Raw genomic sequence first — 20,857 nt, forward strand, 5'->3', positions numbered from 1 at the left:
ATTCTGCAAATCTGGGAGGCATCAATGAGAGAGCCACTGTGTTGTTCACAAATTAGATGACCTTTTGGGTTAAAGAAATAGAAATGTAATTTTATACAGTGATACAGAGTGCAGTGGTGTTCATTTAGGACCACTTCAGGAATTTCTTCTGTACACAAATATCTAATCTATGAGAAAAGAGAGACTGTGCAATGTAGCCGTAAAATCAAATGTTAAGCTAGGATATATCTGGAAGGACATTTTTGTAGCAGCTAAACTGCTAGGGCCATTTTCTGCATTTCTGAGACATCATCTATTAATAGAACACTGCTCAATTTTAGTTACCTAGGCAGTGACTTGTGGACTGATTCAGTCACAGAACCATGGAACAGTTTGGGTTGGAAGGGACCTTCAAACGTCATGTAGTCCAAGCTCCCTGCCATGAGCAGGGACATCTTCAACTAGATCAGGTTGCTCAGAGATCCATCCAGCCTGGCCTTGAATGTCTCCAGGGCTGGGGCATCTACCACCTCTCTGGGAAATCTGGGCCAGTGTTTCACCACCCTCAGTGTAAAAAAATTATTGCTCATGTCTAGCCCAAATCTCCCCTCTTTTAGTTTAACTCCATTACCCCTGGTCCTGTCGTAACTGAACCTGCTAAAAAATCTGTTCCCATCTTTTTTATGGGCCCCTTTTAAGTACTGAAAGGCCACAATAAGGTCGCCCTGGAGCCTTCTCTTCTCGAGGCTGAACAACCCAACTCTCTCAGCCTGTCCTCACAGCAGAGCTGTTGCAGCCCTATATAGGATGAGTGCAGAGGGTGAGACTTGTGCAGTGATGAGGGCAATGTCTTTCAAGAGATGACTTTAAATGGTTGACTTCTTTAGCCCACCAGGCTGAAGGCTGTGGAAATATCAAGTGTGTGAATGCTGAGAAGGAGTAAGTCATATGTAAGCTAAAAGGCAGTGATGGCAATCAGTTTATGGAAAAGATTTTGGTTGGAATCATGGGGACAAGAGTCATTACTAGTTTAAAGATGGAGCTTTGATCCTTTATGAAGAGGTTTATATACTATGTTTGACAATGGTGGATCCAGGAAACAAAACACATGAAGACTATATGGAAAAACAAACAAAAAAATGCACACAAACTCAAGCAAAAACAAACAGAAAGAAACAGAGGATGACTTGGAGAAGTCTGAAAGTAGACATGAATAATTAAATGGATAATGACTTAAATGGCAGCATAGCTGACTTGTTAGATATTACAAAAACTTTCTGATGTGAGGAGAAGTAGCACCAGATAGATAGTTTGGAGAATATTTCTAGTAGAGATCTCTGAAAAGAAGCTTAAAAAAATAGTTGAGAGTTACTAAAGCATGCCTTAGGCAGAACATAGACCTGATGAGCTTCTGAGATTTCTTCCAGAATTGTCTTTCTCTTCTTCATGTCCCAGATGAGCAGCTACTTTTGATCTTTTGACCTTATTCTTTAAAAATCCCTTGTTTTACAGCACAGCATCCAAGTAGGGCCCCAAAGATAGAAACTATTCAGTTTTCTCATGGGTTCTTCTGTGGTGTTTCTCATTGTCTCTTTGAATTGTTCCTTAGCAGTCTTTAGGCTGCTTCTGGGCTCGCTGCCTGAGCTGTGGTAGCTTGGAGGCTCCTTCTTTGTTCTGTTGCAGTTACCTTGCTGTGCTATCTCACTTTCTTTTGTGACACCTTATCTCCTCTGGCCTTTCTTTGCCTCATCTTTGGTTTTGATTTCCCCCTCCCCTTGGGCTCCTTATTCCATTTTGATCTCAGGTTGGATCTGTCTCTTTCCAGCATGTTGGATCAGTGATCCCTGTTACCTCACTCATTCAATCTCCCTGAATTTCCTCTTTTTCCACTCCTACTTCCTCCTCTTGGTGTTGTTCTACTCTGGGTTTTCCCTTGCCTCCCTCTCTCCACCTCCTCTTCCCACCATATTTGTTCCTCCATCAGTATAAAGCCAGGTCAGTCAGATGGCTCTTATTTCCAGCCTTTGCACTGAAAGTGCCAGGACTTTCTAAAGACAGACCCAAACTGCATTTTTCCTGTCTTTTATTTTCAGAAAGGGGTGGTCTGGGTTTAGCTGCAATGTTCCAAAGATTAACGTTTGCTTCAGCATGGAAAACTTCAGTTGCCGTGATAAGTGCTGTCCAAGTTATTAACAACTGAGAACAAGATGTAGTGATGAGAAGTGTTGGGCAAGTGTAATAATGGTCAGCACTAAGAGTCCCACCTCTAACTGACCTGTAAACAAAATGCTTTCCTTTTCATTTTTTTAACAACGTGGGAGGTTCTGACTTAAATAGCTCAGACATAGTTAGATTCATTTGTTTCCTAAACATATGGTGTTAATTTTGCTTATTATTTTTGGCTTTGAAATAGTTGCATCCTAGTTTTGAAGAATTTAACTTAAACTGTTGATTTATTGTAACCTAGTGTTAATGACAAATTATATGACCACAGATTTGAGGAATGGGTGTACTTAATATAGTATGCGTGTGTATTAAAAGGAATTTCATGTTTCTATTGATAGAAAGGCAGTAGGTAAATACTTTGATTCCTGTGTGATAATCATTCAGCCTTTATTACTGACTCTGATAGAAAGAAGTAGAGTCAGAATGAAATCTTGCGGTGAAAGGGCAGTGCACAATGTGGTAGTTGATTAAGCAGTAAATTGAGATGGGATCTAAAAAGGAAGAACTGGGTTGGGATGTCATGCCCTGCAGGAGCATAGTCTAGGATTAATAGTCAATAAATTTTCTGGAGTTGTTAATGTCAGCTAGATCTCTGAAGCCCCTTTGTTCCAGCTGGACATCTGGATTAATGGTTGCAGTTTGCCAGGCTAGAGAGAATAAGACTTTCCTAGGAGGGAGAGAGTGAGATGGACAGAAGCAGAGACCCCATGTGACACATTTGCTTAGCTACTCTTGTTGAGGACCTGAGGTCATCCTTTTTCTTGCTAAAAAAGGAAAACCCGAGTGTTTGAAGTCTCAAAAACTATTTATGAGTTGTAGGAGTGGGAAAATCCAGGACAGGAAGATGAAGCTTTGTGTTTTGGGGACTAAAATCTGGAACTAGGGTAAATGCTGAAAAACTCATGTAAAATGTCTTGAGTAGTTGTTTTCAGCTGTTCTGTTCATGTCTCTGCTGTTTCCTTCTGTCAGTGACATTCTGCGGTGATGGAAAGTGTTGCATGGTTTATCCCCTGAGGGAACTTTTCATCTATAATAAAAGTAATGCTTTCTTACATTCAGATTATCTTGTTGGCTTTGGCAGTGGCAGAGGATCATTTTTGGAGTGATATGGTCTGTGTGCCAATCTAGATCTGATCCTTTTTTGAATTTTAAATTGATAAGAATTGTTGGCTTAATGGTAGAACAGCATAGATGACAGGTTGTCTGTACTGCTGACAATGATTTGTAGTTTTCCATCCTTCTCCACTCTCTCTACTCCCACATCCCTCTCTTTCCCTATCTACTATTTCAAAGCTCATGAAATCACTTCTTGTTGGAAAAATAATCAGTTTGAGAAGGTTTAATTTTGCTGAGCTGTTCAGATATGCAGTGGCTGAGACTGCATTGGCTCAAGGCAGAAGTGCCTGACCCTCAGTTTGGTTGCCATATTTCTGTATGTAACAATGGCCTGCCCTAAAGTAAAATCCTTTATTATTAATTAATGATAGCTGCACCATGCAGCAGAGCAGAAACCATGTCTAATGGTACTTCACCAGAAAGGAGATTCTTCTTACCTCTCGTTGTAGTACATGGTTCATAGATTTGAGTGTCCTTTTAATTAACATTTACCAGAATTACATTTCCAGATGCTAAGACCAGGAAAAATATATGGTCTATGCTTTGCCACTGAAATTCCATTTGATATTGAACCAGTGTGGTAAGACAGGAATATGTATTTTTTTTTCTCTAATTTTTACCCTTATGACCACTAGAGGTTGCTCTTCTCCATTGTTTGCAAGTTTCACTCTATTCTGTCCTTCAGTTTTGAAGCTGAACTTTTTCAGCAGGTATTTTACAAATAAGTTATTGCTGATTTATTCCTCAGGGTAAGTTTTAGAAGGTAAAGGCTAATCATACATATTTATTTCTAGGTGTTACGAGAGATTTATGGTTGTATAGTGGCTGTTACTTGCAGTATTTGATGATGTTTTAATTGAAAAGATACAGAGATTGATATGATTTTATTTGCTTTCTTACACACTAATTTGGAAATACTTGAGACAAAACAGTATTTGAGAACCAATTCTGTTGTTCCTGGTCTTAGAGAGTAACATTTTTATGTATAATCCTGTTGCTGGGTATAGCAATATCTCATGAACAAGATCTAGTCTCTGGGAATAACAGCCCAGGATGTCATGTAATATTGATCTTAAACTAGTGAGAACATCTAAACTGATGTCAAGGTTTGAAATGGTTGTGTATTTCACTCAGATTGTCTGCATCAGAAGTGCAACACCACGTTGAACGAGAGCAGCAAAACTGAATATTTTTAGGAAAAGGCAGAAATAAGTCTATAAAGCCTTAATTCATTTCCTTCCCTCTTTGTCACACTTAATTACATGCATGTGCAGTATTTCCTCTGTCTCTGCTTTTCTCCTCCTTTACACTTTGCTCTGCATTTCTGTCATGATCTGTCTCTCTTGCTTAGCTCCAAGCTGATAATGATAGTCCTCCTTCCCATCTGGCTTGGTTTCTGTCCTACCACTCTTGTTCTTCTTCTTCCTCTAAGCCTCCCCACTCCCCAACACCTGACCGTGACCCTTTCCTTGCTGTTGCTGTGTGTGCCCTTAACTTCTCTTTCCACTCCACCACTGGTTTGCTTTTTCTCTAAACCTTGAAGATGTGGCCAGGGAATGCTCAGGACAGGCAGTGTCTTCAGAAAAAACTAAACACTCCCAAAAGACTTACATTCAGTTCATCCTGAGTTTTTATAATGTCGCAAAATGTAGCCCACATTCCAGAGGAATTTCAAGACTGACACAAGGACAAGTCTTTACTAAACTGGAAGTTTTTCTTGTGTGAGAGAGCTTGAGTTGCTTGACAAACAGTTGTGTAAAAATTGATCTAGTAAGATCAATACAGTGTTCAGTAAAACATTCCTAAAAACGGTCAAACAATTTGCTAAAACTTGCTAAGGCATTTGAACCTAAAGGTGATGCTAGGTATTCTGTCCTGGCACTTAAAATACAGGGTGTTTCGAAAAGATTGACCCAGAATGTTACAATTACACAAAAAATTTACAAATGTTCTAATAAGTTAGCAAGTTTTAGTAGCCTTTTTATAAATGCTCTATGTTTCCTTCACCTGCTGTATGGACAACATCGAGAAAATAGTTGTTAGCTTGTGGTTGCAGAGATATAGTGATTTCAAATCAGGTCCATCTTTTTGGAACGCTGTGTAGTTGTAAAGTATCAGAAGGAAAAGAAAGTCTGAAAATTGAAAGTATCAGACAACCTAAACTGTGGGTGACACAAACAGTTTTACGTGTAATTTAAACCTCTCTTTCAAGCTTCCGTTTGCTTTTGATGTCTTGCTTCCCTCATGTTTCTGCGAACATTACTACTCGATAGATCTCTGGCAGAACAACCACAAGAAGAGGTACTGAAACCTGCATTAGAAAGGTGAACGACATGTGTGAAGTACAAGAAAAGAGAAACAGAATGGAAGAGGAAGGAAATATAAATGAACAGATGGTGATGTTAAAGATGTAACTAAGTGTTTTACTAGTCCATACTGGCACTTGGAGGAGCCACAATCAGTGAGCCCAGTGGTTAATTTTGCAGGTGAATTTCCTGAATCTATATGGAGATAATTCAGTCTGAAAAGGAATTCTTAAATTTTATTTCCCATTTAAAAAAAAAAGTCTCTAGTTCACTTGTTGTAAAACAAAGGAATCTTTAAACTTTATTAGCTTAATATTTTAGTTTATTTTACAGTATGCAGCTCCACTAGTAGTCTCACAGAATGTTTTGGAAGTGAATACTTAAATCATCTCTTTACACTAATGCTGAATGTCTGCCAGGATTGATGGTGTTGGTTTTGCTTGTTTGTTTGTTTTGTTTTGTTTGTTTGTTTGTTTTGTTTTAGTATTCACCTGAAGATAGAAATCATTGACTTACTGTATTTATATGGCTTGATATTATTTGTAGTACAACTGAACCTCATTTTAAAAGCACGGTGCTAATTCATAAAACTTCACAGCAGAGGGCACTAGCATCAAACCAGATGTAGGCTGTTCATAAATGTTCAACAGCTCACTTGCATGAGTACAGAATCCTTTCAACCTTAGAAATAGGAGAAATAACTGTTCTGGGCTGTAAATTCCCATTTCTCAGTTGAATGCCAGCAGATGTTTGATGTGTAGGCTAAATGCTATCCACTAGGGCAATAAAAAGTTACATAATTTGGCTTGCATGTTACAGTTTGCTATACAGTACCCTGTAAGTAGAGCTTCTTTACTGTCTGGCACTTACTGGTGAGATCTTTTTTTTTGCTCTGAAATAGTAATTTGTTCTTGTGTCTGAGTGTTTTTCAGCCTTGTGATGACGGGGATGATTTCTTGCAACATGGATTTTTTAGTGGTTTGTTGTTGGTTTTGTGGGTTTGTTGTTGTTGGTTGGTTGGTTGTGGTTTTGTAGGGTGTTTTGCTTTTGTTTTGTTTTTGTTTTTTCCCCAGCAGTCTCTGCATATCTGTAAAAGATCTGATTTTGTAAATGTAGTTAAAGATGTGATCAGAAAATACTTACATTTGATTGCTAGCTCAGGCCAGGTTCTGCAAATGTGAGCAATAGCAGCAGAGCATCAATCTCTTTCCAAACCTAAGAGGCAGAAATACGGAAATCGTGGAGGTGCCACACAAACTGACTCTCACTGCCACCCTGTGTGTGGTGTTGTTAGGAGCCCATAGGTGTGTCACTTACTGCATTCTTTCCCATAAGCATAGTATCGTAGTTTTAAGTTACTGTTTGCCATAAATTAAGCATTCCACAGTTTCACACTGTGCTATGTATTTCATATAATCATAGAATCATTTTGGTTGGAAGAGACCCTTAAGATCATAGAGTTCAACCATAACCTAACTCTAGCACTAAACCATATCCCTAGGAGCCTCATCTGTACATCTTTCCAACACCTCCAGGGATGGTGATTCCACCACTTCCCTGGGCAGCCTGTTCCAATGCCTGACAACCCTTTCCGTGAAGAAATGTTTCCTAATATCTGATCTGGTGTGAAGATGTGGAACTATGTTGGAAACAGGATTGCTGCACACAGGGTGAAGCACTGCACACCAAGGCTTGTGGCTTAGCAGAATTCATGCTGAAACTCTGTTCTCCACACTGACATCTAGATTTACTTGAGACCTTCACGTCAACGTGTGGCTGTGGAGGAGATCTTCTCTGGTATAATTTAGAAAAGTTTAAGCCCCAGAGCTAATAAATTTCTTCCTTTGAGCCCCTGAACCCCTTGGAGCAGTGGAAGGAAGTGGGGACAGGTACCTGCTGATGAGCACAGGCAGGGGACATCTTGGTTGCTGTTCATGTAGGTGAGTGGAACAGAGTTGTCCAGGATGGCTTGGTGTGCGACCCCCGAGAGAGAGGAGTGATCTCTTCCGGCCACAGGCACAGGTGCTGTCAGATGACTGTGTAGCTTCTCAGCCAGGTGTGATTGCAGGGTGGAATAAATACCGGAGAATGACCCAAAAAAGAAAAAATTATATACATCTATATATATATAGAGAGAGAGAGAGAGAGAGAGAGAGAGAGAGAGGGATGGATGATAAAAACTGTGAATTGATAAGTAAATCCAAACAAAGACAATGCATTTTTGTTCATAATCAGGCTGTGGTCTGCTGACCCGGAGTGCTAACAGAAGGAGGGAAGAGGATTACTGCTGTTTGGAGGAATAAGCTTCTAAATGGCTGGGAGAAAACCTAAGAGACTTGATTGTGAAAAATCAGTCAGTTTGTAACCTGGAAAGCCTGACATCATGAGATGCGCAATGGATGGTATCTATGTATTAGAAGAGTTACTATGTTTATATGAAGTTAGTATCGTTGCTCTGAGCCAGTAATTGCACAGAAAGAGGCTCCTGGGTCAGATGCATTGTTACAGTGACCAGCGACTGAGGCCAGGAAATCTATATGTTAAAGCTGTTCTTGTTTGCCATGAAGCTGCATGTGAATTACCAGGATTGTCAGGAGCTCTGGGTATCTAACAATTCAACTTGCACACTGGTGAAATGAATAAAATGGTCATTTACCATATACTGCTGACTTCCTCTTAGCTTTAGTCCTTCCAGAGAAGAAAAGATTAAAAAAAAAAACAAACCAACACTTTTTGATGGGCTGCCAACCTTCTTTGACCTTTTAATATCACTTGAAGAATGAAGTTAGAAACTAATTCGAATGAAATGTCTGTATCTATGTGTCTGCGAGAATGGACTAACTCTGTAGAATCTTAATCTCTTGTATTTTGATTTTTTTTTTAATACTTGATTTGATCATTTTTTGCTTATTATAAATTTTAGTTGCAGGAATCATCCTTTAAATAAGTTTTGTAATGACAGGAGAAGTTCTATTATTTTGGAGAGAGTAAAAGGTTAGGGGTTTTTTTTGCATTATTTTACCTCTCCAATATTTTTAATTGTGAAATTGTAAGATAAAAATCTTAAACTCCTTGTGATTTAAAAAACTATGCCTCTTCTGAAGAAAATCCACTAACAAATATAAATATGCTAATGTCAAATTAGGGACAATATCTTATCTATGAATTCACTGTATTGTTTTCTTGTTTGCTGCTCATTAACTATGTGCAACCCAGTTCTAAACTTGTGGGGGCAGGCAAGCTTCATGGATTTGGGTGCAGTACATCTGAGTAGTTTGTTTCAAGTGTATCGTAACAGCAGAGTTCTAATCCCTTCTCTTAGAGGTGATCTTGGACATTGTTCTCTGGATATTATGCACTGCACATGCCTCAGAATTTGTGTGCAGAAAAAATAAGATGAAGAAACAGCCCTCCCTGAACTGGTCAGATATGATGAGTTGTCTTTTGTAGTGTGTGCTTCATCTGTTTCACAAGGCTTGATTTGGATAGCTGCTTCCACACAAAACCTTGCTTGATACTTGATGGTAGTTTTGTGAAACAGTGTAAATTCAATGTAATATTAATTATTGCTTTTTTTTTTTTTAAACTCCTATGTGATATTCTAGTTTATGCAATGCATACAAACAGATATATATGTTACTTAAGTGTACATATTGCTCTGTTTCCCCTCCTCTCATTTCTCATGGGTTTTTTTTTTTCCTGTTGTAAGATTTAAAGGACAGTAAATAACATTGCATACAAAGTATCTATATTTTCTTCAGTTATAAAGAATTACAGGCATTCTCTTTGAATACGTGATTTCATTAACTTAGAAGTGTGAATGAATTAGAAGACAAGGAAGAGAAAAGTGACTCATTTGTGAATAACTGAATTATTTTGCCTTTGTATCTGAGTTCTGAATATTTTGATTGTTCTTTGGAGTTGGCTTATTACACAGCCCCTACATAAGTAGCAAAGGTATGTGTTCATATTAAAATCCCCTAGTTAAAAAAAAAAGATCTTCCTACATTTTGGTACAGCTCCATCCTCTTATTGATGTCTGACTAGAGGAAACTGGAGTCAGAACAGAACAATGCTCAGACATGCAAAACATATCTGCATTTTACAGAGTACAGCTCTAGTCACAAGGGCTTGAGATTCCTGTGAAAAGAGGCAAAGAAAAATGGAAGGTGGATGAACTGAAACTCCCCAATAAATGGATCCAGTGGTTTTTTTTTTGTCTCTCTTTTAAATTACCTCGCTACTGAGGACCCATGAGGCTATGCTATAGGATGGGCATAAGCTATTGTTGGCTTAAGACAGAAGTATTGATTCAAAGGTTTTGGTCCTTTTTTCCAAACCCATCTCTGACATCTACAAAGCCTGGCTGTTTGTACTCAAGCAGGGGGAAGATACGATTGTTGAGCTAGTCATGTTGTATAAAGGACTTATGTCCAAAGGTAGCTAAAATATCATAGATGTTGACAGTTCCTTTACTATAGATTAGTTTTCAGCTTGTCCTCTGTGGTTACTGGAAGCTTGACCTGGTCACAGGTAATAAAAGAAGCGGCAGCTCCATAGTGGCAGCACGATTTTTGCCTAGGACTGAGTTCCATACGCCTCGCCGCAGATGACATTTCCCCTCAATTCCCTGGGTTTAAATTTCAACAGCTGCTATATCTGGCTGCCAGGCAGCCGGTAGATTCACATGGCTGATTCATTTTGGAGTTTTCTCAGACATAGGGGTAACTTCTCTCTGCTCTTTATTTGAACTAAATACAGCCTGGCCATTTCCTTGTTTTACAACAGCCGTTTTAGCTTACTTGCTTGGAAAAGAAAAGCGTGAAACCTTTCTGCTGGAATGTCTAAAAGGAGAGTAAGATCTATCCCAACTTACTTTTGTGATACTGGGTTTAGGTTCTTTGCAAAGCTCACCATTCTCAAAGCAACACGGTTTGTAAAGATACAGGGATGTGACCAGCCACTGCAGTCATTGTTATTAATGAAGTTCCAAGGGAAGTATAATTCACTGCACAAATGGAGATGCAGTCTTCTTGTTCTGTGGTTGTGCCATACCTACCATGGCACATAAGCAGCATATCCTATATTGGAGCTCATAGTTGTTACAGCAGGGAGGATCCCATTTGGAGTTTCACTCAAGTCTTCTGAGTGAAGATGTATGGGAGAGGCAACTGCAGCAATTAAGTGAGCTGGTTCCCATGGAGGTTCCCTGTAGATACGCATCCTTGAGGAAATTCTAATGATTATTTTTACCCAGTTGCTTATAACTTAAGTAATTTTTCCTTAAAAGAAACCACAACTGAAAGGTGTTTTAATTAATGCACCTTAATTACAGAGGCAAATGTTACGTGAAAAAGGATAAGTTTAGATAAAACTGTCTAAAGTGTAACTAAAACAATCAAAAAGATTGTTAGAAGACTGACTCAAGCAGCCCAGGATTTGGCAGAATTTGGTTTTGAACCGTTCATTTTACTTAATAAAAAGATCTAGAGATTCTTTTATTTTATTTTTTTCTTGTCAATAGTCTATACCACTCGTGTTTTGGCCATGTGCTAAAATATATACGTATGTACGCTTGCTAACTGTTTTGTTGCCTGTGGAAGAGATCTGAATTTCTCCTTAAAAGCAGTCTTCGAACCATCAGTCAGGACCGTTAATGCTTGTATACCAAAAATGCTAGCCGTTATACTTAAGTAATGAGGGGAAGTCACAGTGTACCATCAGCAGATGTTGAGCTTACCTGAGCTCAGAAAAGGCTTTTCATGCCAAAATTTGACTTAGGAACACCAAGTCCCAGAGAGGTTGTGCAGTCTTCTTCTCTGGAGATGTTATAAAAATGACTGGACACATTCCTGTGCAACCTACTCTAGGTGAACCTGCTTTAGCAGGTGGGTTGGACTGGATGATCTCCAGAGGTCCCTTCCAACCCAAACCATTCTATGAAGTCAAACTAATTTACAGATCTGATGGGATTTACAAACAGATAAAATTACTTGGGTAGATTTTCTTTCTGCTATGAATGACTTCCATCTAGTTGCAAACATCTAATCTGTGTTTGTTCACAATATTCAAGTTTAGATGCATTAATTTCCTTTGCTTGCTGTTCCTGCTAGCACTTTTCACACTGTTTTCTCACATGACTGTCTTCTTGCTAGCTTGATAATTATCCCGCTGGGCAAGATGAGAATTCATGCCTTAGATCCCATCTATGCAGAAAAGGCAAACTGCTTTAGTGACACTGGTAAAATTATACCAGTTATCTCCTGACACATTCCAAGGTCCTGCAAAGCTTCGTGTTTATAATACTATTTCTTTTTATGTTGGGGATACTCCAAGCCAGTTTATCCTGGTCTATTTCTTGATTGCTGTAGTTCAAACAACACCAAAACTTGTTTGCTGGCCGGGACATGGGTAATAGACTTCCATGATGATTTGGAAGAGCTGGAGCTATCTAAGAAGCTGTAGCCCTTGGTTGCTCTCCAGCTGCCCTGGCTAGAGGGGTACTTGCCTCACACCCTTTTAGTTGAGCCTCTAGAAGGTCTTCTGGGAATGATCCCTAATTCCCTTCAGTGAAAGGCATCTGGATTAGCTCATGACTTGTGCAACAACAGTTTCATCTACAGAGGACTCACTGCCCAAAAGTGTGGAACAGGACACCTGGCAGGGTCCACTGACATGACTGTTAAATGAACTGATAATCTCAAGTGTGGAGTAATAAAGTAGTATGGCTTTTAATTTCTCCACCCAGTCTAGCTAGATCTGAAAGTAGATGTTTAACTACTCATTCAGTTATTCTGTAAATTTTGTGGATACTGGGAGATATCTGTTACTAATTAGCCATGCTGAAAAATGTAATTGAAATGACCATGACCCATTGATTCATTTTGAATACCCCCGAGAGAGTATGTGACCTGTTACTACTTGATAACTTCATTTGCCCAGAACACATTACATCAATAATATTTCATGAACAATCCGTGAAGTGCTAAGCATGTATCCAACTTTAAAGTTTGTCCTTGTTAACTAAAATAAAACCTGAAAGGTGGTTCATAGTTGTCATGCATTGGGCAAGATGTGATCACTCCAATTTATAGCACTCGGTTTAGATTCTTTTAGGCATTCAAACTGGTGCCAGTCCACAGGACTTAAGATCTTGGAATCCAAAGCGTTACCTCCATGTAACTGTGAAGCTGTAATATAGGTATGCATAAAAGTAATTATGCAAGAGCTTTATGTCTTGCTTTACAATGTGTAATTTATTCAGGGCTGAAAATACACAATGCTTGTCTTTTGATGTTCCCTGTTATGTTTTATCTTAGCTGATTTAGTTACACCATCATAACATTCAGATTTTTGCAATTCTGACCACCATAGCATCCATTCATGATTGGGACAGATTTCTAGTGATGACTTATGTAGAGCTCTGTGGTGCTTTACATTGGATTATGTAGTAGCTCAATGAATCAAGGGAATATGGTAGTCATATTATGATGATTTTTTTTTTTTTTTCCCGTACTTTTCATAGGGCAAACTATGTGCAGGTTGTGCTTACTATTTCTTTGCTATTGAGAAGGTCAGTTTTGTATTGGTGAGTTCAAACTTGGTCCAGAAAGGCTGTTGCTTAACACATTATGTAGACTGGAGTGAGTTTTGTAATTGAAGGTTAACATTTGCAGTCTACTAATATGTATTGCAAAGCTGTCATTAAAAAATTAAAAGTTAAGCAGGTAAAAGTGTCCAAATATTTGCTGAAACACAAAGCTGGAAAAAGCCTAGAAATATGTTGAGGGAAAAACTGCCATAATTGCATGCAGGCAGAATTTGTAAGTCTTTATGAAAACTATATTGAGTAGTCATATACCTGAGTACTTTATACATGGTAGGGTAGCGGGGATGCGATTTAAGTGGCTTGCACTGAAAATTTCTTAGAAGATGTTTTGCATGTTCTTTAAAAGATAAAACAGTTGATGAGCTTAGATACTTCTGACTTGAGGTAGACAGCATTTTTATTATTACTTTTTTTTTTTTTTTAATAATTCAGGGATTGTCCAGATACATTTTCATTCTATCATAAAGGTCTGTTGGAAAATTTTAAAACACATTTGAATATTTAAAGAATTAGCAAGGGAAAAACAAATCTTTTTGTTAGTTCTGGCTTTCATTGAAGACATAAAGGTTGAAAATTCCCAAGTCACTGTTATATCTCATTAAATTAGATGGTGGAAGTTGTGTGCATCATGATCTCTTTGAATACAGGGCTGTTAAATAAAAACACAAGATTACTTCCTCATTAAGAATTTTAACTGACTACCTCTTATTTTTTATTAAAGGTAACATTTTTTTCATATTTCTAATTCTTGTGTAAATCAGCAGATGGGAACATTTTGCGTGTAAAACTTCAGTATTATTTAAGGAGGGGTAAATGGTGTGATAGTTGGTACTTCCAACATAAGTTTATCAATTAACAATTCACTGCAAATATCAGTTAAAAAGTTCCTGCCCTCCTGATCCAGAGCTCCTATGAAAAAACATCCCTGTATGCACTACTGTAATTTCCTCATTTGACCCAGGGAGGGTTTTTGCGTAGGTGCTATAGAACCAGGTGATTGCTTTCCTTCCGAGCTCACAGAACAGTGGTTTAGACTTAAAAGAAAGAAGAAAATGAATAAGTGCAAGTAATTGAAGATAGGAGAAAGCGATTACGGTTCTTTGGCACTATCTTTGTAGACAGATTGTTCCTTTTTCTGTAAAAAAAAATATGACCAGTTTTGAGTGGGTTCATTTTAGATCGACACAATTTAAATTTGACTCTTCCTTTTCTGAAGTTCTCTAGCTCTTTTATCACCAGTTCTTTTACAGTCCTAATTCATCCCTGGAATCTTCTGTAGTGTTTTTGTCATATAAACCTGCAGAAGGGATGCTTACAGAGTAGCATTTCACCTGAGGTGCTTTGGGGTTGGGAAAACAGAGATTTGGTCTTCCATGTAAAACAGCTATGACCAGGTTTAGCAGCTACTACAAGCTGCTTTCAGGACAAACTAGCATGACTTGGCAACTGATTTACATAGTTGAACATAGCACTGATGCAAAATCTGTAATAGATGATCAAAATCTGTCAAGGCACAAATAAATTTTGTTCCTAAATAGGCTGGGAATGCAGGGAAATAAAAGGTTTTCAGCATATTTGCATGGAAGATGCTGTTATTAGGTATAATATAAGGAAGGAGTGGTGCTTATTGCTTTAGCAGTTATCTACAGACAGTGCATCATTGCTGTAATTAGGCATCTTGGTGTGAGAACACATCCTTACAACTGAAATCTATACATCTCTCAGAGATTGCTTTGGAAGCTCAGAGCAGGACAGTGGAGCCACTCAGGCCGAGAGATAGAGAAGAAAGCTTTATGCAGCTAGGACTGCATGCAGATTCTAGGTTGTCTGAATATAATTACTGCTCTGGATTTATCCAGAATAGCTGTAATTTTTTGAAACATGCCACATGATTTTCTTTTTCTTTTTCTTTTTTTTTTTTAATGGCGTAAGTAGACATGATTTTGGGTTACATCTTATCCAAAAGATTGAATTTTTATTTCCACAGTACCCTGTTAAGCTGGCTAACAAAGTCTTAAAGCTTTTGGTATATTAACATGTGTGATATAAGAGCGTAAGCTGTTAAATACCACTCAGATGCTTAAGCTGAAGGATGCATAGATGATATTCAGTCTAATGGAAAAAAAAATCTGAAAAATTTGAGCTAACAAATCTGTTCCATTTGTGTTTCTTACTCTTGGCTTTTTATAAATAGAAAAATGCAGTAGGCTTTGTACTAAACAGATGCAGCTAATATGCCTGAAGTGTTGTGTTCCATATATTTAATAAATTATGTTGTAGGTGGGGGTGTTTGCATACTTCTGAATTATTCACTACAGCATTTTAGATAATTTAGCTTTGTATCTCATTTCTAAACCCACTCTCAATAAGTTAATATTTCAACCACAAACATCCAGCATGTTAAGAAAAGGATGATTTTAGGGGGAGGGAGGAAGAAGGAAGGGAACAAAGCAACTGGCATTCCTCTAGAATTTGAAGAATAATTGAAGATAATGTATTGTCTCACACACACCAGAACTGTCTTTGGATCCTCAGCTATTATCAGTTGGCATATCTCCAGTTATTTGTTGGTATATCTCCAGTTATTTGACTTAACAGAGCTGGAGAACAAGCCCCAGTTATCCTGGGATCCAAAGTGACAGAAACTTTTGAAACAAGGAGCTGAAAATAACTGAGTTTATAGACTTGACTCTGAAAAAAAATAAGTGGTGGCTTTTCCGATTGAACGTCGAACAAGCAGGGGTGGTTAGAAACAAAACAAGTCATCCTTACTAAATGTGGTGAGGTTTCTCATGTCCCCACTGCTTTTTTTTGTCAGTGTTTCTATGTAATTTGGCATGTAGAATGGGCTGAAGAACTATTCAAGCAACAGGTCAGCCTTTTTGTTTCAGTATCTTGCTTTTAACATTGTAGATACCATTGGGATGAGTGCTAATATTATTATCTGAAGGAAGGTAGCTGAATCTTGATATTCTCTGACTGACAAGTATTTATCCAGATGTATACTCTGCCTGTGCTGTAGATTGGGGGTAGAGAGAATGTGTGCAGCCTGACACTGCATCTGTGGAGCATCTCTCTTATGAGGAAAGGCTGAGGGAGCTGGGTCTCTTTAGCTTGGAGAAGAGGAGACTGAGGGGTGACCTCATTAATGTTTACAGATATAAAAAGGGTGAGTATCACGAGGATGGAGCCAGGCTATTCTCGGTGACAACCAATGATAGGACAAGGGGTAATAGGTTCAAACTGGAACACAAGAGGTTCCACTTAAATTTGAGAAGAAACTTCTTCTCAGTGAGGGTGACAGACACTGGAACAGGCTGCCCAGGGGGGTTGTGAAGTCTCCTCCTCTGGAGACATTCAAAACCTGCTTGGACGCCTTCCTGTGTAACCTCATCTAGGTGTTCCTGCTCCAGCAGGGGGATTGGACTAGATGATCTTTTGAGGTCCCTTCCAATCCCTAACATTCTGTGATTCTGTGACACTGAAGTTCTGCTCACAAAAGGCATTGTACAACTGGTGCTCTGTAGTTCCCTCTTGACACCTTTCAACAGCTTTCTCAATGACCTGTGCTCATGGTGAGGCTGTGTCAAGTGGTGTTCCCCAGGAATTGCACTTTACACCCAAAACGAAGGTGATTTCAAATGCATGGAAGGTCCTGCTAAGATGTTCGTGCTGGGTGTCAGGGGAAGGGGGCGTTTGTGTGTCTGCCAGACCCAGCCTTTCAAATAACACACTTTCTGGAATGCTTGGAAGAGGCAAGGAGGGAAGGTTTCTCCTTCCAGAAGCCTGTTGGGCTTATGATCTGTGTAAAACAGTCTTGTACTGATTTTAAATGTTCTGACTGATAATTGTGTCACACATGGAAAATGAAAGGCTGAGTCAGGGAAATACCCAGAAAGGGCTTATATTCATCATTCAGAGGAAGAGATGAAAGTTTAAAAAAACCCAAAAAGATTTTTTAAAAAGAAGAATTTTTGGAAAACACAACTCAGCAGTATTTTTCACACTCCAGACTACTACCCTTCTGAAATATCTGCCACATATAAAAACTAGGATTTCAGACATCGTCTTGATTCTCTATTGCAGAATGATGAGCCTATGATTGCATTGCTGGTACATCAGTTCTCCTAAGCTGGAGATGTAAAATGAACAATTTTGCACACCGTCTTCAGCCCAAAATCTTTGTCTGCTTTTAAAGTGGCAGCAGCCATCTTAATGTATCATTTTTCTCTTTATAGTATTTCTAATCTTTTACTTGACTATGAATTATTGACTGGCTAAAACCAACTTATCGTACATCTAAAGGAAAGACAGGCAAGAGAGTAGAATCTGATATTTCTACCATGTCATGGCCTGACAGAATCAACAGAGAAGCAATAGTAAAAACCATGCTTTTCTCAGTAAGGTGGGTGGATCAGACCCTGAGCACACAGCAGAAACAGACTGACGGGAGAAGAAGAAATCTCTCCTCATCTTTGCCAGTTAGTTTTCTGATAGTAAATGCACTTTTAAAGTCTCTGTCAGCTGGATCTTGCAGAATAGAAATGCCATCGCAAAGCGACTAGGGAAATCTTTCTGTGTCAGAATGATGAGTGGAGCTGGAGACATTGCAAAGGTGATACTGATAAAAGAGCATGGCAGACAATAGGCATTTTTTGATGGAGACATACTCTTGGATCTTTGTTTTTCTGAGCGGCTTCTGTGGTGTTTTTGAGGCTGTCTCTAGCCAGGCAAATGGTCATCTCTGAAACATGAACTACATGAAACTTATTCGAATATACATTAATTCCATCCAATCAAAAGATGACTAATGAATATTTTGAGTAAATGTAGTTTTTCATGTAGTGTGTGAAACTGAACTTTTGAAATTTGTAGAAGTGTGTGGAAGCTAATGAGTTTTAATTATATTTGGTAGGTTAACTCATTAATTCCACAGTTGAAATTCATAGATTCAGAATCTAACAAAAAAATGTACTTGAATTCCACAAGTTGAATCTTTTAAATTTCATACACTTTTGTCTGATGCCCCTTCTGTTCAGGAGTCCACAAGATCCAATAAACTTAATGCAGCCTTTGAATCTAGTAGTCTTTTTTTTCCTTTTTTTGGTTTATTTGAAATCGTTCCATAGCAGTTGTATAAATAAGTGTTTTGGTGGCTGTTTGCATCTATCTATCTATCTATCTATGGTTTTGTGTCGGTAGTACTTTTAGCCTGTAGTACCACCAAGTAGTCTGTCTGCTATGGAAGACTTGGAGATCTGTGATTCTAAAGCGCTTAACCTTTGGGAAACTTCATTCTGTAGCTACAGAAGTGGATGACTGACATGCCAGCCTCATAGTGTTTGCATTTGGCTTTGAAGTTCTTTGAGGCACAGACTCTTTCCTTGTTAAGAGTTTTCTGCTCAGCAAAAAGAGCTCTATTATTGGACTTCTGGCACAGCATGCTAACATGGTGCTCATCACTGGGGAGCCGACAGCTTTTGTGAAGATGCTAATTGAGTGATCTTGTTATCTTTTTACAGAATCACGTAAACCCAGCAATGGATTTTACACAGACCCCTCCGGGAATGCTAGCCCTTGACAACATGCTGTACTTCGCTAAACATCACCAGGATGCTTATATACGGGTAAGGCTTCTTCTCGTCTTTGAAATCTGTGCGGTTGCCTATTCACACTGATTATGTCCTGTTTACAGCTGACTTTGAAGAGCGGATTCAGAATCCTGATATCATTAACAACAAACTCTAGGAAGGCAAACCAGATAACACTAAACCATGGCATAAGTCTGTAAAAGCTTTGGGAGAAAGCTCTACAGCTGTCTAGTCTGTCACTGCTGGGCCAAATATTATAGATATTACCTTTTGCAAATACTACTTTTTGTTTAGGCCTACAAAGAGGAGGGAGATGAGCTTGTGCCTTTTCAAATGCATGATGGATGTCCATAAGCTCAGAAAGGAGTAATTGTGGAGAATCCTCTGCCCTGCTCTAAGTCTACCTAAAACTGTCAGGGTTTTCTGTGGAAAGGAGACTTTGATGAGCAAACGCCTTGATAAGTGACTGAGTTGTAGTGTCCTGAGAGTTAAGATATTCCCACTAAAAGTAATGCTGTAGGTGAGGTAATGCTTGGAGAAAAACAGGTAAAAAGCAACATGATTCACTTGCACCCCTTTCTGCCCTCTGCCCACTCCACTTCCTACATTTGTTATTTCAAGGGTAGTTAAAGCAAGTTCCATGTTGCATCCTAACAAGAAGCAGCACACAGCTGAATAATACCTGCCTCTGAGTAGAACAGCTTTTCCTGACCTCTGTTGAAGTTGAAGCATAAACCTAGTGAGCACAGATGGGAGTAGAAAATAGTCTAGAAAGTCAGTGTCTTGAGATAGTAGGGATGGTTTATCTCTGCCTTCCCCCCCCCCCCCCACCCCCCACCCCGCAAAGTGTGCAGGCAGACTTGCTTAAAGAAGGTAGTATATAGCAAGGAGACAGTAAACACACCAATCGCTTCTACTAAAAAGTGGAGAGTGAACTTTTAATATGTGGTGTTGTCTTGTTTTTGCTCAAAGTAGAATAGTGTCAAAGCTCTGTTAGGTTTGTAAAGAGTGTTCATTCATGGACATAATAGGAGACCACAAAATTGTCAGATCTACTGTTTAAACATATCATTCTGCCTTAGTCTGATTCTAGCAATAACTGTTAAAAGAAACTATGGTAGCATGCAATACAGAAGTATTTATCAAACTGTAAATCCTGAAATTAATGGTTATTTCAAATGCTGGGCAGTAAGTATGTTTTCTGGATAAACTATGCTGAAATGTGGTTTTGTTTATGTAGAGAACGGGTTACTTACTCTCATTAAAATTTGGTAAGGCCTGAATGGTGCTACTTCATAGGCTTCTTTTGAAAATTCTAAGTTCAGAAAATATGCTTAGCAGGGATAGCCAGTGCTGCAAATGAGAGCTGTGTTTAAAGAAGGCTGAAAGAGTTTAAATAGGACATAAATTCTGTTGAAATAGAGCTTTCATTTGCATCTCTAAATTTTGTATTATTTTTCATTTTAATGTTGCGAATGTTGTCTTAGAAATTGGATTCAGTGTACCACGTAATTAGCCACTCTTTAGTAAGGACTTTAGTGCTGGCTCAGCTTTATTTTTATAATGCAGTATTTTTGCTGCTGCATGATTGAGAATTTTTGCTGTTATTTTGAGATGCCTCTTTTTATTCTTCTATGGTTCCTCTTAGGAGAGTGCCTGGGTGCCTCATGTATTTCCTGCTTGAGAAAGAGTTACACGTACCATACGGAGGCACAATGATTAAATTGCTTGCCCAAAGCTTCTTTGGAAACTGCTAATGCACCCTGGGGTTATGTCAGCCTACCCATCTTTCCTGACTAGTTCTACTTAGTGGTTATGCTAGCATTGCTGATGTTGTAGCTTGTCACTCACCTGCAGTGGTCCACCTTGTTATGTTAACAGCATGCTGAACACCTCTGAGATGAACGATGTTGTGCGACTCCTACAGCATTGCTAGTCTTTTATCAGAAAAGACACCTGCTTTCTATCTTTTCATCTCTTTAACTTACCAGCTGGTGTACAGGAGTTTCCTGTGGGTCCGTTTCCTGCTC

General features: G+C 38.7%; 1 protein-coding gene across 2 annotated transcripts in view; it reads left to right on the forward strand.

Moving 5' to 3' along the window:
* The window catches only part of ELMO1 (engulfment and cell motility 1), a 310,028-nt gene that overhangs the window by 119,782 nt on the left and 169,389 nt on the right, over positions 1-20,857 (forward strand). For both annotated transcript variants that reach the window (XM_080338933.1, XM_080338932.1), the window contains one exon: positions 18,759-18,863. In XM_080338933.1, coding sequence (XP_080195059.1) covers positions 18,759-18,863 — 105 coding nt within the window. The remainder of the gene's footprint in view (positions 1-18,758; positions 18,864-20,857) is intronic.

Source organism: Nesoenas mayeri, assembly GCF_963082525.1.
Source record: "Nesoenas mayeri genome assembly, chromosome: 2".
Classification (NCBI taxonomy): Eukaryota; Metazoa; Chordata; class Aves; order Columbiformes; family Columbidae; genus Nesoenas; species Nesoenas mayeri.